Below are 26700 nucleotides of genomic sequence, written 5' to 3' on the forward strand. Positions count from 1 at the left end.
TTACGAGTTAGGTATTGGCGTTGAAAACCTCCTTCACTTACTGCAGTAACCTTAACCGCACTAGTTCTGTCTATGCACCTGTCGTTTCTTTATGTATTCTGTAACAATGCACACCAAGTGTTTCCCCTGGACAGACCCACCCTCCCCCCCACACACTCACACGGAACAGTTAGCCACGTCTCACACTCCCCTCCATAGCGTAGTGCCCTCTCTCCCTCCTCAGTTAGGGCCCCTCATGGAGTGATAAGTGCTCTGCCAGGACCTGGACTTGTTTGGCTGACACACCTGGTCTCATGGTCCAACATCACATTGATTCTCTCTCCAGCTTCATTGTCTCTGCTCGGTGGCGACAGGCTACATCACATTGATTCTCTCTCCAGCTTCATTGTCTCTGCTCGGTGGCGACAGGCTACATCACATGCATGCCGGAAATGAAAGGGTCAGTCAGCCGGAAGACTTGTTCTTATATCCAATCTTAAAGGAGAGCATTATACTGTGACACAGAGCAGTTCTCTCTGTCCTCTTCTTTCTAATGTTAGTCATGGATGTAAGGTGTGTGCTTATTAAAAGCAGTAGCTTACATTAAGACAGTAAAATAAATACAATATTGAATTTTTTTCAAAAATCCCTAAAGATTTTCAATCTGTCCATGACATTGCTTTTTGACAGTTTGAATTTGCGACCCTTTCATTTGTAAAAAGATGCATGTGTATTGTACATGGGTTTTTGTTCCGCACAGTGAGAAAAATAAGCATGTTTTGTGGCTGAAAAATACCCCAATATTATTCTGGTAATGTAATTATGTCATTGACTTGTGCTTTAACAAACGTTAGTCTCCTAGTACAGAATGTGATGAGTATCTTTCAGCCCTAAAACCTTGCCTTTATGTTGATAACACCAGTCCACCACGGACTCTGTTCCTCTTAACCCCAAATGATCATATTTCTGTTTTGTTTTTTATTTTTATTCCCTTTCTTTTTTTTGGTTTTCCATTTTTATTTTTTTGTTTTTATTTTCCTTTGTTTCCCCCTTTAGATCATAATCTATCACTTGTGTATATCTAAAGGTAAGACTCCTGGAAACCCCCGCTCCCTTCTGATTCACTTGTAACAATGTTATGAACATCCTACTTTTCCCCATACCTATCGGTCTCTCTCTCTCTCCACTGACCAAATCTGCTGATCTCAATCGTTTCTTGTTTCTTCTCCATCATGTTGTCAGATGAGTGTCTTAACTTTAACATTGAACCTCAGACCTTGCATGCTTCCACCATAACAGGCTCAAGCCTTTTCTCGTGTTGTCCTCTGTTCATCATCACTCCCACTCTGAATCCTGTGTTTTGATTCTAACCACTATCTTCCTCTGTGTGTTCCTGAGCATGAATTTACTGGAGCTCTGCTTCTTTACCTTTTTACACGTGTGTTCACTACATCTGAAATGTTCAGTAATTGTTAGGCAGTCAAGTCTGTTTTATGAGCCCAGTCAGAGCACAGTACAGTTGCTCTCTATACTCATGGACTGACAGACGCACACACGTTATGTAGCCATTGAAGATGGCTGGCCCTGAAGATCAATATTTAAACAGCGTAAACGTTGGTAAGTAAGTGGAATCATTGCATTAATGCGCCAGTCAACGTGTGTGTGTGTGATGATGTGTTTAGGTGGTGCTTCTGCTGTCTTTGTTCTCTGTGCACCTTCTATTGATTCCCCCTCTGCTCACACCTCTTATCTTTTCTCTCTCCTGTTGTCTTTGTCTTCTTCTTTTTGCGTTTTTCCAATTCTTTCCTTGCTTGCTCTACCCCGCTGTACCGCTCCATCCCTGCCTACTCCTTCAAACTGCTTCATTACTTCCTCTTCCCTTTTCCTCTCCTTACCCATTTTCCAATTCACCTCTACTGACCTCTGTTGTCCTGTTGTCTCCTCTTCTACTTTCTTCTCCTCCCCTCTCCCTTGTGGCTTTGTGGCTTCTCTTCATCTTCCCCACCAAAGAGAGCTTGATATTTCTGCTCCTTCCCAAAACTCCACTAGAAAACATTGGGCTCGGCAAGGTAAAGGGCAAAGGCTTGAAACGGAAGGTCTTTCATGCTAGCTGTGAATGGTACGCTAAAACATGAACACGGCAAAGTACCTTTTTTTCTTGTTCCTTCTTCCCCTGTTTCCTTCTTCTTTAGTGTCCTGTGTATTGTTCTCTGACGGTCTAGGTGTCATATCCCTGTGTTTTAATATTACCACCATAGTTGTTTGGATTCATTTCATGCACATTGATGCTTTGATTCATCACAGTTAAAAAGAGCTGACTGTATTCTCTGTATAATACAGTCACTAAAACACAAGTCAAAACAATGATTTTCAAAGAGATGTAACACCTCTACCACTACAGTAGAAATTAAAGTGCATGTACTGACTTTCCCCTGGCTTTCCTTAGACTAAGGCTAATATGAGCTGGGGACTAACCTCAGAAAGGCAGGGTGTAGACTGGAGGAGTAAGATCCAGTAGTATTTGGGGGGGGGGGGGGGGGGCAAGCAGCTGGCCCTGCCTTCAGCATTGCTGTTTTATTATTGACTGTAGTGGGTTGGCTGGGCAGGTACGGGGGGACTCTTAATGCCTGTGCTCTCCTTCCCTCCCTCTGTTTCTTCCCCTATCCTTCATCCCTCCCTCTCTCCTTTCACAGGCTCATGCCTCGAGAGTCAGGAGGGAGGAAGTCCAGCGGCAGTGCAGCTAGACGGGGCCGACCAGTTAGCCTCGCCAATGTCCCCTCGTACTAGCAAGAGCCGCATGTCCGTGAAGCTCCGACGCTCCTCCGGCTCGGCCAATAAGACCTGATCGGACATTCCCTCTGCTGACCGTCCTCCACGCAACGCCCTGCATGAGGTCACAGCCTTCAGACTCTCTGTACTGAACAGCTAGGACTGCACTGCAACTACCAGCCTTTACCTGCAACTACCAGCCTTTACCTGCTAACAGTGCTGCATCGCATGTTATGTACCCCCACTATATGGACATGCCTGCCCTGCAGGGTCAGAATCAGCATCACCCCTACTGCACCACCCTTCCTAGATGCAGGATAAGGCCTTGAACAGAGCCAGACCCTCAGGGGCCAGCCCAGGGGCCCCCAGGACTTGTGCTAGCAGGGCCTCCAACAGAATAAACAAGTCCCCTGGGCAAGGTTAGCTAACTATGCTCACTACCACCTCAAACTTTATGCTAAATATAATATACTTAGATATATAAAAGAAGCAGCATCGGTTTGGTTTTGTATAGAAAGCATAAAGGCAACATTCATTGTAAGTCGCATTGTTGATGGTTGAAATCACTTGATATTAGACTGAGATGGTGAACTACAGTGTGGTCTTTCTCTGCTGTTGTAGCTGAGCAGAATGGCTAATATCCTGTCCTCCTGGCTCTCTGGGCCCCTGGCTCTGGGCACCTGACTCTCTGCACCCACTAGGAAAGGGATTGTAAGAGTTTGTAAGAAAGGACAAAGAAACACAAAGTAAGAAAAGCTTATTTGTCATATTTGGTCACTGTGTCCACCGTGAGACAAATGTGTATATATATATTTGTACTATATTCTGTATATACAGGAGTTGTCACTTTCTTTACACTTGGACTGAAGCAATGTCAGCCAGTGTTCAAAGATGAGATGAAAGTTTTGAAGTTTCTTTCTAGAATTGTGAGATGGAAATTGTTTGGTTAAAGTGAAGCACTTACGTTTTGGTTTTGGTTTTCACGCTGAACGTGTAACTGAGTTTGACTTTGAGTATAATATTCACTACTGTTCTTTTGAGGGTCACATGTATTTTTTTTAATCGAGATTGTAAAATTGTTTTTCACCTGATAAAGAATGTTACTGATTATTTAGTTTTGTTCATATACAATGTGTTGTATTGAACCAGCCCTTTTTTCACTCATGATGACTTATATATATATATATATTTAAGGTGTGTAGTGTTGAGGACCATATCTGGTCTGTACATATTTGAATATAGCTGGCCAAAAAAAACTAAAAGTCTATTACCTTCAAGATACGTAGACCAACGGTTGGATGTGTGATCAGATCTTCTGCTTGCTTTTCATATAAGAGGTCTTCTGCCTCGGACGTCATCACAAAGCTTGCCTGCTGAAGTTGGCCAATACAACACTGTACTGTAGCTTTGTCCACAGCTAGAAGAAAAAGCTCATTGCTGTTATGGTCGAGTGTCTGTCTGTGCAACAACACAAATGAGGATGGAAAGAGGACCATCTATGTTATGGAGACATTCCCTCCAGTAATGTATTGGTATTAACACAGTATGTACTGTATAGGAGCTTAAACAACCATATACCGTTTCTTGACTGTCCAGCTCGCTAATAATCACCTAAATTAAATCTAGACAGGAAGTATTGAAAATTAGCAAGACGATTGTTTATTTTTTGCAAATTTGGACTGCGAGGGAATATTTAAAAAATTCAGTGTGGCCCTCTGGACCTCGTTGAAGACCGAATGCCGTCCCTGGGGCAAAATGAGTTTGACGCCACTGTTATTTATTTGGGTTCTTCTGAAACTCCAGCTAGGGTCTGCAGGTGGGCTTCACAGCAAGCTAATGTGCTACCTGTCTAGAACACTTCTCTACTGTCCACTTCATGTATTGTAGCAGGTCTTAATCGTGGTCTTCTGGCCTGCTTCTCAAACAACACCTGTACCTGGGTCGTTCTTGAGTTCCGATGGCATTTTGGGAAGAAAAAAATGTATTTTTTCTGTATATTTTTTATTTAAATGTATTTGGGTACATCTTTCCATTCTAAATCAATTAATATGGCAGCTTAATGACTTTAAATAATGTTTACCATTATGATAACATTGTGCCACCAGTAGGAGGAGTAACACCGACGAGACATTTTAGGTTGAGGATTTTCTTGTAAGGTCATTAAAAATAATTTAAGTGATATGATTAATAATTTTGCTCACAATGTAATTTCCCTTCATTTAAATTGAGTAACACCTGTTGGATTAAAACACCAAATTATCAATGGAATCCTCAAATTTATGACATGCTAAAAGGGTGTGATTCGCTCTACATTTTCTTTAACATAGACCCCTCCCTCAATAGGTTTGCCACTGGAGGGAATGCTCAAGGTCGTTGTATATCTTTGCAATGAGTGATTTTCCAGGCGGTAACACCACTGACATAAAACTGATGGACAGTTTGATCTATACCAGGGGTGGGCAAGTCCAGTCCTCGGGGGGCCTGATTGGTGTCACACTTTTGCCCCCACCACAGCTAACACACCTGACTCCAATAATCAAAGAATCATGATCTTCAGTTTAGAATGCAATTAGTTTAATCAGCTGTGTTAGATATAGGGATGGGGGAAAAAGTGTGACAGCACTCCGGCCCCTGAGGACTGGAGTTGCCTATCCCTGATCTATTAAATACTTTTGTTCACTTTCTAGCATTCAAAATAATCGATCTCTAAATCCTCAAAACATGTCAATACAACTTTACATCACTACTGGAAAAAAGCCAATTTGCTTATCCTTAGTACATTAAACAATGCGTAAACATAACGTTTTGCAGTATAAAGGACTTAACATTGTTTTACTATTGATAAACCGTTCCCTATAAACAAAAACATGTATGATGTGTAACTATTTGTCATTTTAAAGTGTGTTTTGTGGTTGCGAAGGCAAGGGAGGCAAATCCCACTGCAATTCAAGAACGACCCACCCCTTTGTCACTCCAGTTGCCAACTGTGTCCAACTTTACGACACACTAGCAGAGCAAACGCTGCATTTTTATCTTTGAATTCTGCTATTATTTTGTGCTATACTTTGTCGTTATTTGCTTTCAGCTATAGGTTCTCTCCTAGAGAGGAAAGGGATTGTAAATACCTGTTTTGGATCTTTTTGGTTGTAATATCTTTTAAAAACTGCTGCCATGTCTAAGGTCAAATCCATGTTCTTTTTGTGTTACGTTTGAATATATGAGCTTGAAGTCCGTTCCGATAGAGTTATTATTATAAGATGACCGAGGATGAGAACTAAGAACTTGCCAGAGAGAGTGAAGAAATCATGCTGCATCCTTACTTAAAGCTGAGGAGATTGGATAAGATTGGTTTGCTCTCTCCCTACACTCAGATGCGACTGAAACTTGTACATAGTGTAAAGTAAAAAAAAACTTTCTCATTTATGGAGTTATACTGTATGTTACTACTGACCAAATACAGCATGATGCCAGTAGGCCTACTAACTGCATGTGTTGGTATAACATCTACACACACGCGCACACAATCACACAAAATGAAATAGTATTGGCATACTTGTATCTATACATTTGTAATGGCTGTCCAGAAAGGGAGTGGGTGTGCAATGGAATTTGACAATAAAAAGTATTCTTACCACCTGCTTGTTATTGGAATAGCTCTGTGAAAATCTAATCAAATACTGTATAGTAGCCATCATTATTATGCACAGACTTGTGTTTATTGACAAAGTAAGTTTTGTTCATGTTCACTAGGCTACATATTAAAATACAACATAATTGTAACCATCGTCATCATGAAGGCATCTATTGAGCAATTACATTTTATAGAATAAATACATTTTTAAACTCACTAAAACAGTTTTATACTCTAACAGGTAAGCTTGATTTTCTGTATGAAAATACATCTTGATAGCCTTGCTGGTTTAGAAATAAATTCCACAACTATACTGAACAAGCACATTCAATTTCCATAGGAACTACATTTAAGATAAAGGTGGTGAGGTCTGATACTCTTGAGATGGCCCATTCACAGGACCACCCTCTTATTTTCATTACATGCTTAAAATGACAGCTCTTGAATATTTAAAACATTGTATATACCCATTTTCACTGTTAAATGTTTCAACAATCATTACACTGTAAATCAATCAATGTACATTAGTGAATATAGGCCAAAAGCAAGTGTTAAAATGTGGTCCTAGTGGGCTGTCGGCTAATCTGTCACTGTTAAAATGTGGTCCTAGTGGGCTGTCGGCTAATCTGTCACTGTTAAAATGTGGTCCTAGTGGGTTCTAGGCTAATCTGTCATTGCAACAAACAAAAAAAATACAATTTTGTAATGAAAATAGGCTATTGTTTTTGACCTGATCAGGTAGTATAATAAGTTACAATACAATCACATGGTGTACAAAGAAAACACATTCATACTTTCATATGTAGTAATGAATGAATCCACTTGTTGCTCATGGGTTACAGTAGACTAGGCTACTAGCAGCCTGGCCGGACTGCCATCTGTAGCAGCATCACCTGCCGGTTCTCTGTAGGGTGAGACTTGTTGATATGCCTCGTGAGCCCAGGAGAACTGAAGAAGGTAGAGGGGCAGTGCTTACAGGTGAATATCTGTTGATCTCCCTGTGTGAGGTCTGGTCTTATTAAGTCTGGTCTTACCAAGTCTGGTCTACCCGCAATCTTCCCTGGATTCATTAGAATGTCGTCTCTCATTGCATGCCAAACTCTGTGCTTGTCCCGAATTTCAACGGATGGGAAATGGGCACCGCACAAGTGACAGGGAAACGTGATTTGCCCACTCTCTATCTGGTTATAGGGCGAGACTTTGATTGTCTCGTGCGCCGCAAGATGTTTCCTCAGATACGCTTGTCTTCGGAACTTCTTGCTGCAATAGCGACATTCGTAAATCTCCTCAACTGTCCCGGAGTTCTGTAAGAAGGGAGAGGCAACGTCAGTCTCCGGACAATGCATTGTGCTTGAGCTGTCACCCGCTCTGATGTGCAGGTCCATGCTTTTCTCTGTGACCCGGTAGCGCGGATCGAAGGGCGGCGGACTCTCCTGTGCCCTCCTGAGTAGCTGCTCTTGTCTGTGGGAGCTGTCCACCGTGATGGACCGCTGACAAATGGAGCTGTCCAGAGAGACGTGGTGCTGATTGTTAACTCTCAACTCGCTCGCATTCTCTTTCCCTTCCACGGATGTCCTCTCGTGCAACTGTGCCTCCGGTTGTGACTTTTTTGCGCTCTGTGCCTCTCCGTTGTTAACCGGACGAGGCTTATGCCACCTGCGATGAGAGGCCAGGTTGGCAGGACAGCTGAAAACTTTGTCGCACTCGGGACAGCGGTACTCTATGCGCACAATCCTGGAGCACTTGTGTTGCGCGAGGGAGAAAGGGTCAGGGTATTCCTCTTTGCAGAGCTGGCAGATGAATTCTCCCAACGGTTTCTTATTACCAGAAGATGCTATAGCTGCTTTAAATTCAGGGGTCTCCTTCTTAATTCTCAGCCCAAGCACTGGTGAGGTGGAGATTTCATCCTCTAAACTGAGCTTCCTGATCACTTTAGGCTTTTTGGATGCTGGCTTGGTCTTGCGCTCCGGCTCCATGTACGTGCGTTTCATAGCATGATGGAGAGACGGGTAGAGGTGCACAGGTGGGTCGAATTTCATATCAGAGTGTCCAAAGGGCGCGTGATTTAGTAGAAGTCTCTCTATTGAGGACACGGGCGTGCTTATCGGGAACGGCTCTGTCACGATTGGTGAACTCATACACCGGTCGAAGAAAGATTTTTCCAGCTCGGTGCCAACTGGTTTTATCGGGCTATAGGAGAGGTCAGCCCGGCCAGGAGATCCGTCATGGTCCGGTTCAGTGAGGGGATAGTTTAGGGTGTATTTCCCAAAGTCCTCCCTGATCTCCACCTTGTCTGCGCTCTCCGGCAGCTGAACCTGGTCCGCTTCAGCCGGGTCGCTGGTCCATGGCTCTCCAAATGTACCATCCTCGGATAACGGCACAATTGGGCACGCATTTGGCACACCAGTTCGCCCCTCCGGTGTATGCACAGGCATGTCCACTTTTGGCAGTTCGTTGTCATTACGAGTTCTGTAAGAAGCCGCTGAGCCGCGTTTGCTCCTCTTCACTAAAAATCCTCTGGGCATCTTAACGCCGGAACAGAACAGTTCCTGGGTCAACTTTGAAGTGCCGTTACGCGTGAAAGAGCACTCGCGGTCGCTTTCTGATAGGCGCGCAGGCGAGGTGACTACTGACAGGTGAAAGGGACAGAGGACACTGCCACATCGACGATCGTGGCTTGTTTTTTATCTTTGGGGTCGCCTTCTGTTTTTTTTGTGAAGTCACGGTTTGTGGCCAAGCCCTGTCCAATCAGCACGGACAGTGGAGTGGGCGACGCTCGAGCGTTTAAGAGACTATCCAGTTACAAAGGCATTACTAATGTGGAGTGGATTATTATAAATCAGTTACACACTTAACATTTTATCATCCCATTGGTTTTCCACGTTCTCCTTAATAACCCATCAATAACGTTACAGCTTGCCTAGTGATTCACGATTTGCAAGATCGGATCAGAAGATGCCCTAAAACGTTAAATTAACGCTATCCATATTACATTGACATTAGTAATGTATAACAATAAAAAAAACTGACCATGCAATTATATGTTTTGTGATTTTTCAATGTTTTCTCTGTGATACCGAGATGCTTTGGACTATACTATCTCGTAGACAGTCAAGTTTCTGCAAATACATGAATGTCCTTTAGGAACAGTATGTGTTTAATAAACTAGCCAAATGCAAGAAAAAGCAGACTGACCTCCAGAATTTGATCAAATATTGTTGGAAATTACAAAATAAGAAATAGCTCATAACATTTTTGTTGAATCCTAATAATGTCATTGCATATGATTAATATTAATATTATGCCACAAATACAACAAGGATAGGTCGTTATTTCCTAAATCATGTTGATTATAATGGAGTGACTCCCTCTCTCCAAGCAAAGTGCGTAATGAATGAATGATTTGCTTCCTCACGCGCCTAACCTTTCTGGGAATTCTTTATTCGGATTTGAATTATCCTGCTGTTGATAAGCGACTAGCAATTAAGATGACATGATTGTTTTGGTTTTCTGTTCTGTTGGCATGCCGCGTAATTTATAGCATTTATGAGAAGTCTGTTGTCTTAATCTGTCCATTTGATGCACTTTACCTGCTTTCTCATTTGTTTTGTGGGGCTGCAAGCTGTGCGCGCAGTAACGAATGTAACCGCGCGATTAACCCGTCTAATTTGAGAGGCAGCTCTTCCAGATGCAATCTTTCAACAGCCATTAGTAGGACCTAACCTATGCCAACAATGTTACAGCAACATCCATTAGACTTACGAATGCTCCCCTTGAGTAGCCTATATACGTCTCCTTAACAGACATCTTCATGTTTTACATTTGTGCGTGATTTTACCAACTGTCATTAAAACTGGGTACAGTGACTCGGATTGGAGGAGCCCAATTAGGCCTATCAACAATAAAACACAGATGTTGTCTCTCCAAACCTTTTATCTGTCGCCTGAATGCAGATTGTTTTTATTCAAACAGATCCCCATATCAGAATGATATAGCCTAGGTAGTGCCTAAGGTGGTGAGTACACCTACGTTAATCGATAGCCCTGCCCTTCATGTTAATTTATTCAGCCTTTAGGTCTACTGTGCTTTTACAAATGGCCATCCTAATTTGTCAGCATTCAGAACCAGCCTATATAAACCTGTAGGCTATTTAATCAGTTAAGGTCATAAGATAATGAGATGTGCTATTGCTTTTTTCATTAGGGACGTAGCACCCTATCTGTCCTCTGTTGCGTTATCGATGGGAATATCTAACAGAATATCTCCGTGTCCGTGTTCCCTAGTGAGACCAACGCGCTATCTCAGCTGCAGAAGGTTAGTGATGCTCACGGCACTGACAAGAGAAGATAATTGGTGGCGGAGACCCAACCCACCGATAACCTGCCAGCGGGAAAGAGGGCATTTACGTTTCTCCTGCCCTCCTTGCGAAGCTGGGAACGCAGATAAGAGATCAGAGAAGCAAATACATTTTTATCCCGGGGGAGCGTATCGCTCTGGCCCTGGTGGTTTACAATATGTTGTGCCGAGTTGGTTCGTGGTTAGGGGGCGTCTCTGGAAATTAATCAAAGCGGATGAGCGTGAGAACCGGCACTTCCTTTTGACGTGCGCTTGACAAGGGCCACCTCGGGAATTAACATCCAATGCAAATTCAGTGGAAATCAAAATTAGGCTTTGCATCAAGTAGTATTAAAAACATCTAATATATTTTAATTGTGGGCCTACGTTTGCATTATTTATTATAGGCTATTTTAGCAGGTTATGTCATGCATAGTCTACGCCTTGTTTAATGAAAGGAATCTAATCAACATTAGGGAAACATTTACAACACTATTTGTTCATGACACTCATAGGCCTATGCTACTTTGTTCAGAAATGGAACTTTTGAAATATTTTTCATTGTCAAAATGTTTTAAAAAATTGTTTAGACCTTGGCCGGATTTTTGAACGTTTCTTCTTGCTAGATAGACTTACTGCTTGACAAGATTAGCCCCGATGTCAGATTATTGAGATGTTATGTTTGATCAATGCCTTCCTCTAATCCCACAGACTGCTGAAAATGAATTTATTGATTTTTCTTTTTCATCCGTTTTAAGTATTACGTCTGGACTACAGCCTGGCATGTGGTCACAGTGGCCTATAATCGCTTAGTCCTTATAATAATATGCATTTTTTCTGATGCTCTTTGTTTTTATTTAATCGCTGTTGGGGACCTCGTACTACTAGCATTATATGATGTTTAAGTGTGTTTGTTGGATTCAGGGTCGGCTCTCTTGTTAGTGCGCGGTGCGGTGGAGTTTCAGCACCGCGGGAGACGGACAGCTCCAGCCTCAGCTCCAGCCCTGCAAGATTTGGCAGCTCCCTGGCCGACAGATTGCTCAATAATTACATTTTTGATTGTTCTTAATTATCACTCATGTTCTGCCCCGGCCCGTTAGAAAGACATGGACAGTCTTGTTTATGACTTAAACGGAAACATATTACGTTCTTTCTCTTTTTTCATTATTTCATTCTTTCTCTCTGTCTACATGTAGTCCTACCTAGCTAGACTAATATAGGCCTACTGCTGTAAAGGTCGACTGGTAAATCGAAGTCTTCAGAACATGCATAGGGTTTTTTTCTTCTTCATGAACTAAAGGAATATGTCTGTCCTCTGTCGCCATCTTCTGGTGTCTTGTGATTAGTTCGTGCTCAAATTAGTGCATGTAGATTACATTTTTCACTTTATTTCAGAATGTCAGATCCTTATGTTTCTTGTGCTGTGCTTGAACTGAGATGTTGCTGTTGTGTAGCTAGTGATATCTTTTCAACCCAATACATCACACGTATCCAAATCAGGTGTTTTCAGTCTGCCTTTAACCCTGTGTGACCCACAGTTGCATTTGTCCTAAACTGCATTCCGTACAGGTCCTAAACAACATAATTATGTCAAACACTACATAGTGCATCTCTTCTGACCCAGATGTATCTCTTAGTAATATTTGTTGTGTCAATATGATTATTGTGGCATCAGTAGCCTCTGAAACATTAGAAACCTGTCCACCGGTCTGAGACCACACTGGTCCCAGACACAAGCATATGTTGTTAGCCATCCATGCCAAGTACATGCCTTAAAGAAATGGCTGAAGAGATGGAGAAACAAACATTCTGAGCTAGAGAGGTAGTTTCGTAAGTGTTGTAAAAACGCATCATTGGGCTTAAAGGGTTGTCAAACTGAGACTTAAACTATGTTTCCATCCACAGTTTTTTTTATGCGAGGAAAGTCATACCTGTATAAAAAAATGAAATGATGACATGATGAAAAAAATAACATTTCATTTCGGTAGAAGTTTATAAATGCAGACAGATAATTTGTTCATTTGACATGGTGGGACCATTTTGTGTTGGTAAAATTAATTATGCGAGAAATGGTGGTGGAACGCCTTTATGTGCAAATATTTATATAATAATCATCATATTGAAGTCAACTTGGAGTCCCGCGATGATATGGTGTGTGGTTCTCCAACTCGGGAAACCATGCTTAGGGTACAGATTAAATAACTTATGATGAACTTCACAGGGTGGAGAAAGTGTTGTGCTTGATGCTATACTTTACAATAAATATCAATGGTCTTATTCTGGTGACATGATGATCGACGCTTGACTGCCATTTTACAAATAAAAATATTACTGTCCAGAGGACATACTAATAAAAAAAACGTATATTTCCCTCATTATGTCGAGATCACGATTTATCTCATGATCACAAAGGTTGTTTTGTTCACAAGAACATTTTGTTGTGATCACGACATAACAAAAGTTGTTTTGTGGAGATCATGAGATAATCAAAAATAGGCTACCACGAATCATTCATTCATTTGTTCAGATGCACCATGCACTATAACCACCTCATCATGGAGCCCTGTGGCTGCTGCTGCATTGAATGCAATGAGCTCGTGGGGCATTTAAGCCCTGAAAGATGCCTGCCTGACAGACAGCACTGTCTCCCAGGCTGCATGCCGCCCCCAAGACCACAGCCATTCGCATACAAGGTACAACACAGCTAACTTGGCTAGTCTTGTGAGCTATCTAATTAGCTAGGTAGTTTTGTTAGCTATCTAGTTTGTTATCTATGCTGTTTGTTATCTTCCATAACTGATATGTGTATGGGGACACTACATGTTTTGTGGATAATATTAATATTTACAGTGGGTGAGCTGCATTCCTGACAGGCGGATGAGATTCAATTTCAGCCTTAGAGGCTCACCCACTCTGTACATTTAAATATTATCCATAAAACACAAAGTGTCCCTTACAATTATACACATATCAGTTATGCAAGCAGACAACCAGCACAGATAACAAGCTAGTTAGGTAGCAAACAATAATACCTAGTTAGCTATCTTGCTAACAAGACTAGCCAAGTTAGCTGTGTTGTTGCTTGCATGCGATTGGCTGTTTGTCTTGGGGGTGGCAATGATCAAATGCCCCACGAGGGCACAGATGCCCCAAAAGCTCTTAGCTCAAGGTACGGGACATTTAGCTTGTTAACATTGTGATTTATAAACTGATGAGCTCCAACCACAAATGAAAGCATGATGTTAGCATGAAATGTACCATCCCATAGTGTATCAATCATTAAAATGTGTGCGTGATCCACCATGTTCTCTGCCGCCTCAGCCATACTGTCAATCTATCATCAATACTTACACTCCTATTTAAATATCTTGTGACCTCTACAAAACAACTTTTTTTCTGTTGTGATTATGAGATAAAGAAGTTGTGATCTCGAGGGAAATCTCAGCAAACCGTAGTCTGGCTTTTTTTTATGGCGGTTTTGGAGCCATGGCTTCTTCCTTGCTGAGCGGCCTTTCAATTACGTCGATATAGGACTCGTTTTACTGTGGATATAGATACTTTTGTACCTGTTTCCTCCAGCATCTTCACAAGGTCCTTTGCTGTTGTTCTGGGATTTATTGGCACTTTTCGCACCAGGGTACGTTCATCTCTAGGAAACAGAACGCGTCTCCTTCCTGAGCGGTATGATGGCTGCGTGGTCCCATGGTGTTTATACTTGCGTATGATTGTTTGCACAGATGAACGTGGTACCTTCAGGCGTCTGAACCACACTTGTGGAGGTCTACAATTTTTTTCTGAGGTCTTGGCTGATTTATTTTGATTTTCCCATGATGTCAAGCAGAGGCAGTGAGTTTGAAGGTAGGCCTTGAAATACATCCACAGGTACACCTCCAATTGACTCAAATGATGTCAATTAGCCTATCAGAAGCTTCTAAAGCCATGACATCATATTCTCGAATTTCCAAGCTGTTTAAAGGCACAGTCAACTTTGTGTATGTAAACTTCTGAAAAACTGAGTTTAAATGTATTTGGCTAAGGTGTATGTAAACTTCCGACTTCAACTGTACAGACGTCCTTCCTAACTCAGTTGCTGGAGAGTAAGGAAACCACTCACGGATTTCACCATGAGCCCATTTGTGACTTTAAAACAGTTACATGGTTTAATGGCTACATTAGGAGAAAACTGAGGATGGATCAACAACATTTCAGTTACGCCACAATTCTAACCTAATTGACAGAGTGAAAAGAAGGAAGCCTGTACAGAATACAAATATTCCAAAACATGCATCATGTTTGCAATAAAAAAAAAAAATGTGGTAAAGCAATTCACTTTTTCTCCTTAATACAAAGTGTTATGTTTGGGGCAAATCCAATAGAACACATTACTGTGTACCACTCTCCATATTTTCGACCATAGTGGTGGCTACATCATGTTATGGGTATGCTTGTAATCATTAAGGACTGGGGAGTTTTTCAGAATAAAAAAAGAAACAGAATGGAGCTAAGCACAGGCAAAATCCTATAGGAAAACCTGGTTCAGTCTGCTTTCCACCAGACACTGCAAGATTAATTCACCTTTCAGCAAATCTACACTGGAGTTGCTTACCAAGAAGACAGTGTATGTTTTCCTAAATGGCCGAGATACAGATTTGACTCAAATCTGCTTGAAAATCTATTCAAAGACCTGAAAATGTTTCTTTAGCAATGATGAACAACCAATTTCACAGAGCTTAAAGAATAATGGGGAAATGTTGCACAATCCAGGTGTAGAAAGCTTAGAGACTTACCCAGAAAGACTCACAGCTGTAATGGCTGCCAAAGGTGATTTAGGGAGTTGAATACTTATGTAATCAAGATATATTAGTGTTTTATTTTTTATGAATTTCTTACATTAGAATTTTTCTCCCACTTTGACTTCAGAGTATTTTGCATAGATCATTGACAAAAAATGAAAATTAAATCCATTATAATCCCACTTTGTAACACAACAAAATGTGGAAAAAGTCAAGGGGTATGAATACTTTCTGAAGGCACTGTATATATTTTGGTTATAATGTGCATATGTATGTTGTATTATACAGGGCACATTTGATAAAGAGACCTAGGTCTCAATATGTCCTCCCTATTAAAATAAAGGTTAATTAAGAAAATAAAGCATTTCCTTTTATTCCATGTTCGACTAGAGAGCAGATGGTATGAAAATGTTTGGTCACTGTTGTTAACATGCTACAATTATATCAGAAAGCAATGCAATCTGTAAATACAAAGTTCACACAAAATACACAGTCATCCATTTCATTAACAGACTTTATTGTTTTGCATTGGGTTGTATTGGGTTAATGTTTGACAAGGCAGCACACTCATCACTACTGTACAATTAGCTTTGTTTTGATTCAGTAATTCACTAGTATTAACTATGAGTCACCATTCTTGTCTGCTCTTAGCCTTTGCTCAGTGTTTCAGAAACTCTTGTCCTGTGGAGTTTTAGATATTCCCATCAATGCCCACCCCCACCATTGTCCTCCTCTACCAGTGAGATGCAGATTATAGGTTCTTACCAATGATATGTATTCACTAGATGACTGACAGGGGGCACTGTTTGAAGACGCCTCCACCATTACGATACTCTTCATAAGGAACAACCTCCATAGGATTCATGGGATTTTACAGAATATCAACATAATGTTTAAAGGACAAAAATACATGCATTTCTTTTGATCTAGTGGGGACTGCAACATAAGAACTATTTTTTCCCCTCTTTTTTTGAGAAAGGATTGGTTTCTATTCAGCTCATACAATATTGGCTTCTATTCAGTTCATACAGTACTATGTATTGTTTAAGAAATGTATGTATTAGTGTCTGTAATGAATTAAAAAAAAAAAAAAACATATTCATCTTCCAAAACCTGTACCTGTTGAAATGAAAACATGTAGCTCATCTCTATACACTACAAAGCAACACAATGTAGATTACTGTCAAGTACAGCTGGAGAAGTTAATGCATTATACCAAAATAATATGTTTTTAATACTGCTGACCAATTTAAGATCCATCTTGTTACTCCCCCATGAAGCAAGTAAAAAAATAAATTGCATTAGTTAAGATCAATAAATTACTCTTAATACAATAAACTATTTACTTTGACTGTAAAAAACACTTGCTTCACTGATGGCTTTTTTTGTATACATCATTTCATGCTAGGTTGGCTGCTAATGTTAACTACAGTACATTCATTGTCAATGCACTGTTTGTTCAACAGTTGTGAAAGCACTATTAGAAAATCCATAAGAACAGTTCAGTTGTTATGTATCACCACTTCATCCATGCTTAATAATAACAACAATGGGCTATCATTTTGTAAACTCGAATAGCATACGGACATTTGCTTACATGCGTTGCTATGGTTACACAGTACCACCAGCTGTCAGGAGTTCCGCCTCTGTCTCTCAAAATAGACAAAAATAGTTAATTTTCGACACTGTTAATTGCGACACATTACCAGTCAAAAGTTTGGACACACCTACTCATTCAAGGGTTTTTCTTTATTTGGCTATTTTCTACATTGTAGAATACTAGTGAAGACATCACAACTATGAAATAACACACATGGAATCATGTATTAACCCCAAAAAATGTAAACAAATAAAAATATTATTTGAGATTTTAGATTCTTCAAAGTAGCCATCCTTTGCATTGATGCCACTTTGTACACTCTTGGCATTCTCTCAACCAGCTTCATGAGGAATGCTTTTCCAACAGTCTTGAAGAAGTTCCCACATATGCTGAGCACTTGTTGGCTGCTTTTCTTTCACTCTGTGGTCCAACTCATCCCAAACCATCTCAATTGGGTTGAAATCAGGTGATTGTGGAGGCCAGGATATCTGATACAGCACAATCACTCTCCTTCTTGGTCAAATAGCCAATTACACAGCCTGGAGGTGTTTTGGGTCATTGTTCTGTTGAAAAACAAATGATTGTCCCACGAAGTGCAAACCAGATGGGATGGTGTATCGCTGCAGAATGCTGTAGTAGCTATGCTGGTTAAGTGTGCCTTGAATTCTGAATAAATCACCAACAGTATCACCAGCAAAGCAACCCCACACGATCACACCTCTTCCTCCATGCTTCACAGTGGGAACCACACATGCGAAGATCATCCGTTCACCTACTCTGCGTCTCACAAAGACATGGCGGTTGGAACCAAAAATCAAAAATTTGGACTCATCAGACCAAAGGACTAATTTCTTGTGTTTCTTGGCCCAAACAAGTCTCTTTTTATTATTATTGGTGTCCTTTAGTAGTGGTTTCTTTGCAGCAATTCGACCATGAAGTCCTGATTCACACAATCTCCTCTGAACAGTTTGTATTTTTATTTACCCGAAATTCCGTGGTATCTAATTGGTAGTTACAGTCCTGTCTCATTGCTGCAACTCCCATACGGACTCGGAAGAGGCGTGCATTCTCTGAAACACAAACAAGCCAAGCCTTGACACAATACTGCTTAACCCAGTAGCCAGCCGCACCAATGTGTCTGAAATTGTACAAGAATTTGAGATTTTACACCTGGCAACTGTGTCAGCGTGCATTGTGCCCGGCCCGCCACAGGAGTCACCAGGGCGAGATGAGACAAGAACATCCCTGCTGGCCAAACCCTCCCCTAACCCGGACAATGCTGGGCCAATTGTGCGCCATCCCATGGGTCTCCCAGTTGCGGCCGGCTGCGACAGAGCCTGGACTTGAACCAGGATCTCTAGTGGCACAGCTAGCCTTAGATCAGTTGATGTTGAGATGTGTCTGTTACTTCACCAAATTTCTTGTTAACAAACTATAGTTTTGGCAAGTCGGTTAGGACATCTACTTTGTGCATGACACAAGTAATGTTTCCAAAAATTGTTCACAGACAGATTATTTCATTTTTATTCATTGTATCACAATTCCAGTGGGTCAGAAGTTTACATACACTAAGTTGAGTGTGCCTTTAAACAGCTTGGAAAATTCCAGAAAATGATGTCATGGCTTTAGAGGCTTCTAAATAGCGTAATTGACATAATTTGAGTCAATTGGGGGTGTAGCTGTGGATGTATTTCAAGGCCTTCCTTCAAACTCAGTGCCTCTTTGCTTGACATCATGGGAAAATCTTAAGAAATCAGCCAAGACCTAAAAAAAAAATTGTAGACCTCCACAAGTCTGGTTCATCCTTGGGAGCAATTTCCAAACACCTGAAGGTACCAAGTTCATCTGTACAAACAATAGTACGCAAGTATAAACACCATGGGACCATGCAGCCGTCATACCAATCAGGAAGGAGATGCGCTCTGTCTCCTAGAGATGAACGTACTTTGGTGCGAAAAGTGCAAATCAATCCCAGAACAACAGCAAAGGACCTTGTGAAGATGCTGGAGGAAACAGGTAAAAAAGTATCTATATCCACAGTAAGACAAGTCCTATATCGACATAACCTGAAAGGCCGCTCAGCAAGGAAGAAGCCACTGCTCCAAAACCGGCATAAAAAAAGCCAGACTACGCTTTGCAACTGCACATGGGGAGAAATATCGTAGTTTTTGGAGAAATGTCCTCTGGTCTGATAAAAAAAAAAATAGAACTGTTTGGCCATAATGACCATCGTTATGTTTGGAGGAAAAAGGGGGAGGCTAGCAAGCCGAAGAACACCTTCCCAACCGTGAAGCACAGGGGTGGCAGCATCATGTTGTGGGATTGCTTTGCTGCAGGAGGGACTGGTGAACTTCACAAAATAGATGGCATCATGATGCAGGATATGTGGATATATTGAAGCAACATCTCAAGACATCAGTCATGAAGTTGAAGCTTGGTCGCAAATGGGTCTTCCAAATGGACAATGACCGCAAGCATACTTCCAAATTTGTGGAAAAATGGCTTAAGGACAACAAAGTCAAGGTATTGGAGTGGCCATCACAAAGCCCTGACCTCAATCCTATAGAACATTTGTGGGCAGAACTGAAAAAGCGTGTGTGAGCAAGGAGGCCTATAAACCTGACTCAGTTACACCAGCTGTCAGGAGGAATGGGCCAAAATTCACCCAACTTATTGTGGGAAGCTTGTGGAAGGCCACCTGAAACGTTTGAACCAAGTTGAACAATTTAAAGGCAATGCTACCAAGTACTAATTGAGTGTATGTAAACTTCTGACCCACTGGGAATTTGATGAAAGCAATAAAAGCTGAAATAAATCATTCTCTCTACTATTATTCTTACATTTCACATTCTTAAAATAAAGTGGTGGTCCTAATTTTTACTTAGATTAAATGTCAGGAATTGTGAAAAACTGAGTTGAAATGTATTTGGCTTAGGTGTATGTAAACTTCCGACTTCAACTGTAACTCTGGGTCTTCCTTTCTTGTGGCGGTCCTCATGAGAGCCAGTTTCTTCATAGCGCTTGAAGGTTTTTGCAACTGCTATTTAACTTTGAAAGTTTTTTTTAGACATTTTCCGTATTGATTGACCTTCATGTCTTAAAGTAATGATTGACTGTTGTTTCTCTTGGCTTATTTGCGCTGTTCTTGCCATAAAATGGACTTGGTCTTCTACCAAATAGGGCTATCTTTTGTATACCACCCCTACCTTGTCAAAACACAACTGATTGGCTCAAACGCATTAAGTTAAGAAATTCCACAAATTAACTTTTAACAAGGCACACCTGTTAATTGAAATTCATTCCAGGTGACGTCCTCGTGAAGCTGGTTGAGAGAATGCCAAGTGTGTGCAAAGCTGCCATCAAGGCAAAGGATGGCTACTTTGAAGAGTCTCAAAAACTAAATATATTTTGATTTGTTTAACACCTTTCTGGTTACTACATGATTCCATATATGTTATTTCATCTTTTTTTAAGTCTTCCCTATTATTCTAAAATGTAGGTGTGTCCAAACTTTTGACTGGTACTGTTGACTGGTACCTTGAATTGGTGCTGGCTGCATCCATAGGCTGCACATCGTGGCATTGTTGACTAAGTTGGCTATTTTTATGAAGGGGATATAGTTTTTCCCTGATTCACTCCCATTAATCAAAGCCAAGAGAAAAGAAGAGTATGATGGCTGCGTGGGTGTGTGCTAGGCCAGCGGTCAGCTATCCAGGGTTAATACACAGTATACAAAACATTAGGAACACCTGCTCTTTCCATGGCAGACTGACCAGGTGAATCCAGGTGAAAACTATGATCCTTTATTGATGTCACTTGTTAAATCCACTTCAAATCAGTAGATGACGGGGGAGACAGATTAAAGAAGGGTTTTTAAGCCTTGTGATAATTGAGATATGGATTGTCACTTCTGAAAAAAGATTGCAGTCAATACTGCATCCAAAATAACACTTTTTTTTTTGCAGTGTAACTGCAGTTAGAGTGCAGTATAATTACAGTTCAACTGCTGTACACTGCAGATAATCTGCAATTACTTCATCCAAAATACTACATTCAAGTGCAGTTACTGCACTTTTACTGCAGTTTCTAAACTGCAATAGTTTTTTGTAAGCGGTGTATGTGTGCCATTCAGAGGGTGAATGGGCACGACAAAAGATTTAAGTGCTTTTGAACGGGGTATGGTAGTAGATGCCATGCTGGGTTTTTCACACTCAACTGTTTCCCATGTGTATCAACAATGGTCCAAAGGACATCCAGCAAACTTGACTCAACTGTGGGAAGCGTTTTAGTCATCGGCCAGCATCTGTTGAATGCTTTCGACACCTTATAGAGTCCATGCCCCGACGAATTAACACTGTTCTGAGGGCAAAAGGTGGTTGGGGTGGGGTGGGTGTTCCTAATGTTGGTATATTAAGTGTACTGTATGTCATTGGTTCATACAAGGTTGAGTTTCCTCTGAAACCCCCATCCACCCATCACACATTCTACCTGCAGCAACGCTTGTTGTTAAGTGTTTCTATTACAATGTCAGGTGAGACATTTTCTCTTGAAAATGAATATACTGCATTTCTTATACTTAGGCTGCAACGTGTGTGTGTGTGCACACTCATTAGTGTAACAAGAGAGTCTCCCATCCCCCTTGTTATTTACACACAGTTAGCCAGAGACAGACGTTCTTGTTGTTCCTCAAAAAGTACTCCATGTGCCGGGAGTTTCCTACCACGTCTGGTTCACCCAGTCATGTGTCTCAATAGAATATCTCAAGAGAACATTCCATACAAGGCCTCTCATAATAGATCAAAAACGTGATGGCCTCCCGAACCTAGACTTTAAAGTCAGATTTAACATACGGTCTTGTGTCACAGGGAAGTAAACATGACTTCTTTCCTTTATTGCAAATCAGGTATTTTTCTGCCACCTGCCTCATCAAATGATTAGTTGTCTTGTTATGCTGGTTATTGATCAAATCATGGTTCAACCATAGTCAGACGGACAGACTCAAAAGCACCATTTATATCTGGTTGTGTCTTTTGTCCTGATCTTGTCGACATTCTGATTGTGCCCACGTTTTTAGACAGGTGTAGACAATCAAAAGGAACATTGTGATCTGATTGTGAAATGTCCATCCTGCCCACCTCTGGAAGTACAGTAGTCAGACACTCAATGTGTCTGGATATCTTACAAGTGTAGACAGAACTGAACAGAGAAAACAACATTTAAATGATCATTATTCGGTTCTCTAAAATCATTGACAGGTGACACCATTGACTGATAACATAAATGCGTCTTACAATAAATATAATTTATAAAGAATAGTTGTGAAATAATTTGCATAAAGGAATGGACCAGGACATCTGGTCACAATGCAGACACAGTGGATAGATAACAGACACATTTTAATACCATATGTAGACACATTTCTGGAAATGTGGGCACGATCAGAATGTAGAGTAGATCGGGACACAGGACCCATGTTAGCACCAGGTATACACAGAGCTAGAATGTCAACAAATGGGTCTTCTTTTTCTTTTCTTTTTTTCCCCAGTTCAGTTGGGTCCTATCAGAGGTATTAGTCATGTTTTGTCAGTCTATGAAGTCAGACGAACAGTGGTTACCACTAGAGTGCGTATGTTCCTGCCAGTGTGGTCTGGTAACATGGAGAAAGTTGCTATGTTTCTGTTGCTATGATTTGAAGAGAAATGTACCTTGATGTGTGTGATTGTGTTTTTATCCCCTGTGTTATGCAAATAGAAATACCCCTAGAATACCCTGTGTTGTTCAGAACCGCACAATTTGAACAGTAAAGTAAATTGGCACCCAGGATAAATAAGCAAACACAGGACTTTCTCTTAGAACTAACTGCATTACAATTAGGAAATATTATGTCTCATTAGACATATCATTGCAGAGGGACAAAATATATTTTTTTAAATAAAAACATTTCATAGGTCTACTCAGCCAATAGGCTATGATCTATTCTGCTAGTAGCCTATAATCTCCATGCACAAAATCATATTTTGTTTTATTTTAATTAATTTCATGAGTGAATTTATTTGTTTTGTTTTTCATTTAGACTAATCTTTTCTTTTATGTAGGATTATGCAAAAAATATCCCCTTTGCAGTGTTCTAACATAAACCTAATCTGTTGCCACAAGTATGAAAACGCAGAACTGAAATATGTGGGGCCCAAATTTCCCCAAGGAGACCGTTTGGAGTCCTGCGTTCCGCCTGGAAATCCCCCACCCTGTGTTGACTCCTCCCCCTCTGGCACTACTGACAATTTAACGCTGGTGCATGTCAAGTTCCGAATTACAACCAGCACAGCAGCCAGTGTCAACAATGGACCTTCATCGAGCTAGTATCCTCAACCACATGGATTATAACACTGATGGTCGACATTCTAAGGATAGGAAAGTGCAATCTATCAACGAAGAGCGGCTGGACAGCGGCCTTGACTCTCTCAAAGACGAGGAATATGAAGTTGTCGCCAGTGAGCTCGAGCGTCTTCGTGTGGATTGTCCCTCACCGCAGAGAGACGAATGCTGCAATGAACCCTGGAAGGAACACGTTTTAGAGGACGGAGACACGTATGTTGAGATACTATAATCAAATCAATAGACATTCAAGTTTTGTTTCCAGAGTTACATTAAATCTACTTATTTCCAGGTTATATAATAAGCTCATTGTTGTAGTCGACTAATTATAGCGCAATTATGGTTGTCTTCCTGTGTGCAAAAGTTACATTTGCTTGCAAAGTAGCTGCAATCTAAACAATGAAGGTATTGGGGGCGAGTGATTATGGCCATTGTGGGCTTTACATAAACAAACCTTTCAGAACGGAATGTACTATGGCTGGGGGTCAAAGAAGGCGGCGCCACCACTCAGCTGGTTGGGAAAGTCCCGGGCCTCGTGCCAAGAAACGCTGCAACGTGCGCCAGTGCGTCAAGCCACCACTAGTAGAAATAGCTTGAGGGAAAGGTGTGACGACTATAAAGTGCTGCCTGTTTTTCATTCCAAGTTTTAACCATATGTCATATTCATGAATCATGTTCATTTATTTTTGAGTAGTCTGAGCAGTTAATAATTCCCCCTTCTTTTCTTCTATGCAGACTTCTCCACCTTGCCATTATCCATGAAGCCAAGGACTGTGCAAGGAAGTTGATAGAGCTGTCATGCAATGAGCCTTTCCTCAATCAACAGAACTACCAGAGACAGGTACATACAGTTAAAAACCTGCACAATTACAGTAAATGCTTAGATTGAATACAAGGTGTGTGTATGAGAGAGAAAATGAAGTAGATACACAATAAAAGGTGTGTGAGAGAGAGATCGAGAGAGGGGCAGCGAGAGATTCATAATTCCAGTTCCTAACCATACCGGTCCTGCTCCCCTATACAGACTCCGCTCCATCTGGCTGTGATCACAGAGCAGGCTGAGATAGTGGAGCATCTGCTGAAGGCTGGCTGTGACCCAATGCTAGTGGACGACAGTGGCAATACAGCCCTCCACATTGCCTGTAGGAAGGGCTCTCTCACCTGCTTCAGTGTCCTCACCCAGACCCAGGGCTGCTCTACCCAGCTCCCAGCCATCATGGCCACACCAAACTACAGTGGTAAGTCACTGAAAAACATATAGTTTATTTTCTGTTACTTGTTTCAGCTGGTGGGGAAACTGTGGCCATACTGGAACTAAGCAATTACAAAAATGTCTAACAACAATGTTACTGTAGTAATTGCACAGGTATAAGAGAAACTTAACGTAAAGTATTACCCTGTCCTCTGACCATTGGTCTTCCTCTGCTCTCTGTTTCAGGTCAGAACTGTTTGCATCTGGTCTCTATCCATGGCTTCCTCTCGCTTGTGGAGAGCCTTGTTGCTCTCGGAGCTGACATCGATGCACAGGTAGGCTATGCAGCAAGTTAGCCTTTTTTCAACCCCACCCTCACAATAGTCCATTTGATTATGTCATTCACATTTCCTAAAAAGCACCCAAATGCTGTGCATTTCCCATTAACTTATTTGCCACTTGTTTGGAATTCCAGGAGCAGTGTAATGGCCGCAGCCCTCTCCACCTGGCTGTGGACCTACAGAACCTGGACTTGGTACGGCTCCTGGTCAGTAACGGGGCTAACGTCAACAGCCTAACCTATGGAGGTCACACGCCATACCACCTGACCTACGGTCGCCAGAACGCCGCCATCCAAAGGGAACTGTATGAGCTGACGGCTCAGGAGTTGAGAGAACTGCCAGACAGTGAGTCTGAGGACAGTGAGGAAGAGGGGCAGTCTGATGAGGAAGAGGTGAGTGTGACTGGACTGTAGGTGTGTGTGAGGCATCTCTACTGTGTGTGATTGCTTATGCAGCGTAGGGTTTTTCCATATATTCTCTGGTGAAACAGCTGTGAAAACGGTTCAGCATATCTAGCTGTATGTCATGAGTGAACCTAGCAGATTGGATGTTTTAGATAGAGCCAAAGTTAATTTTTGACTAATCCACCTTTTCCTTTCCTTTCGCAGGTAACATGTTGGTATGATGACATTCAATGGAATATGCACAAGTAGGAAGTAGACCAAAGAACCTGTAGAGAACAGTAGTACAGACAGGGAGAAGCTCTGCTGCCCACAGGCTCTAGCTATGGTACAGTGGAATGCCCAGCAGTGGTGCCAACCTCAGAGGTTGAGGATGGCAGAAGGCTGGGGTACACCCTAGGACTGACATAGTGATGATGGACAGTGTGAACCAATGAGAAGATGCCAAATAAACTAAATAGATGCCAATAAATAATGGTCTTTATGGCTCTCTGAAAGATACTCATTATCACAAAGCTTACATCCAACCAACGATGTAATAGCATCTGCATGTATTATATTGTAAATGGCTGTGAATACAAATACATATTTTTTTTATAACTGTAAATGTATAAAGTTTGACATTACTGTAAATGTTATCCATTGCGTGTGGAAAGGTAAAGCAAGCCACAAACTCCAGTAAATTAAAACATGACATTTAACTTCGCCTTGATTTCTGGTGTTTTTCCATCAGTGTGGGAGATAGTGATGAAAAAGATTAGCTTTTTTATTTTTCAAGTACTTGAAAGTGCAGGTAACATGCCCAATGGACTATTTGGAATGTGACCATATCTCTGAGGTTAAATCAAACAGATCCTGAAGGTCAGTGTTCAAGACAAACACATTATTATGAAGATAAAATGGCAAATCACAAATGCCTGAACAGAATAAGGGACTGAAGTGTAAAGATGCTGGTGATCAGGCTCAGGATTGTGAATGAGTCGCAGGCATATGATGAGCTGTAAAATATATCCATATTATTATACCCAATTTGTAAGTCGCTCTGGATAAGAGCGTCTGATAAATGACGTAAATGTAAAATTATTATTATAGCTGAGTACACTGGAATTTCCTGTAAGGGAAGGGCCAAGACCGGCAGCGTTAAATTCCGCTGGGGAGTCATAGTTCCCAGACATGAGGAACTTCACGGAATTCCTCACTTAGAATTAGTCAGAAGAAGGGATTCTCCAATGTAATTAAGGTCATGTGATGAGGAAGCTACAGTATAGCTAACTGCGTGTTTGA

General features: G+C 41.2%; 3 protein-coding genes across 11 annotated transcripts in view; 2 read left to right on the forward strand and 1 right to left on the reverse strand.

Moving 5' to 3' along the window:
• The window catches only part of LOC106601189 (Ral GTPase activating protein catalytic subunit alpha 1), a 74826-nt gene extending 68444 nt beyond the window's left edge, over positions 1–6382 (forward strand). For 5 of the 9 annotated variants that reach the window (XM_014193174.3, XM_014193218.3, XM_014193185.3 and 2 more), the window contains one exon: positions 2673–6382. In XM_014193174.3, the coding sequence (XP_014048649.2) occupies positions 2673–2824 (152 nt within the window). In that variant the 3' untranslated portion in view covers positions 2825–6382. Of the gene's footprint in view, positions 1–325; positions 440–1035; positions 2530–2672 lie in introns of those variants that run through there. The other 4 variants (XM_014193201.3, XM_014193244.3, XM_014193195.3 and 1 more) reach the window with 3 other exon arrangements.
• Positions 6383–6442: 60 nt separating this feature from the next.
• LOC106601221 (insulinoma-associated protein 2) lies at positions 6443–9059 on the reverse strand. The gene has a single exon (XM_014193254.3). The coding sequence runs from the start codon at positions 8902–8904 to the stop codon at positions 7234–7236; it is 1671 nt and encodes a 556-aa protein (XP_014048729.1). The 5' UTR covers positions 8905–9059; the 3' UTR covers positions 6443–7233.
• Positions 9060–23387: 14328 nt separating this feature from the next.
• On the forward strand, positions 23388–26121 carry LOC106601178 (NF-kappa-B inhibitor alpha). Its single transcript, XM_014193164.3, has 6 exons — positions 23388–23695; positions 24218–24323; positions 24507–24720; positions 24921–25009; positions 25150–25407; positions 25624–26121. The coding sequence occupies exons 1-6, from the start codon at positions 23403–23405 to the stop codon at positions 25666–25668; spliced, it is 1005 nt and encodes a 334-aa protein (XP_014048639.1). The 5' UTR covers positions 23388–23402; the 3' UTR covers positions 25669–26121.
• Positions 26122–26700: the final 579 nt, after the last annotated feature.

Source organism: Salmo salar, chromosome 01, assembly GCF_965601325.2.
Source record: "Salmo salar chromosome 01, fSalSal1, whole genome shotgun sequence".
In the NCBI taxonomy this organism is placed as follows: domain Eukaryota; kingdom Metazoa; phylum Chordata; class Actinopteri; order Salmoniformes; family Salmonidae; genus Salmo; species Salmo salar.

Excerpts from the sequence above, each read along its gene's own strand:
- LOC106601178 (XM_014193164.3), top strand. The coding sequence starts at position 23,403 with ATGTCAAGTTCCGAATTACAACCAGCACAGCAGCCAGTGTCAACAATG. Across the intron at positions 24,721-24,920 it reads GGCCACACCAAACTACAGTG|GTCAGAACTGTTTGCATCTG; the intron begins GTAAGTCACTGA and ends TCTCTGTTTCAG. Across the intron at positions 25,408-25,623 it reads GGCAGTCTGATGAGGAAGAG|GTAACATGTTGGTATGATGA; the intron begins GTGAGTGTGACT and ends TTCCTTTCGCAG.
- LOC106601221 (XM_014193254.3), bottom strand. The coding sequence starts at position 8,904 with ATGCCCAGAGGATTTTTAGTGAAGAGGAGCAAACGCGGCTCAGCGGCT.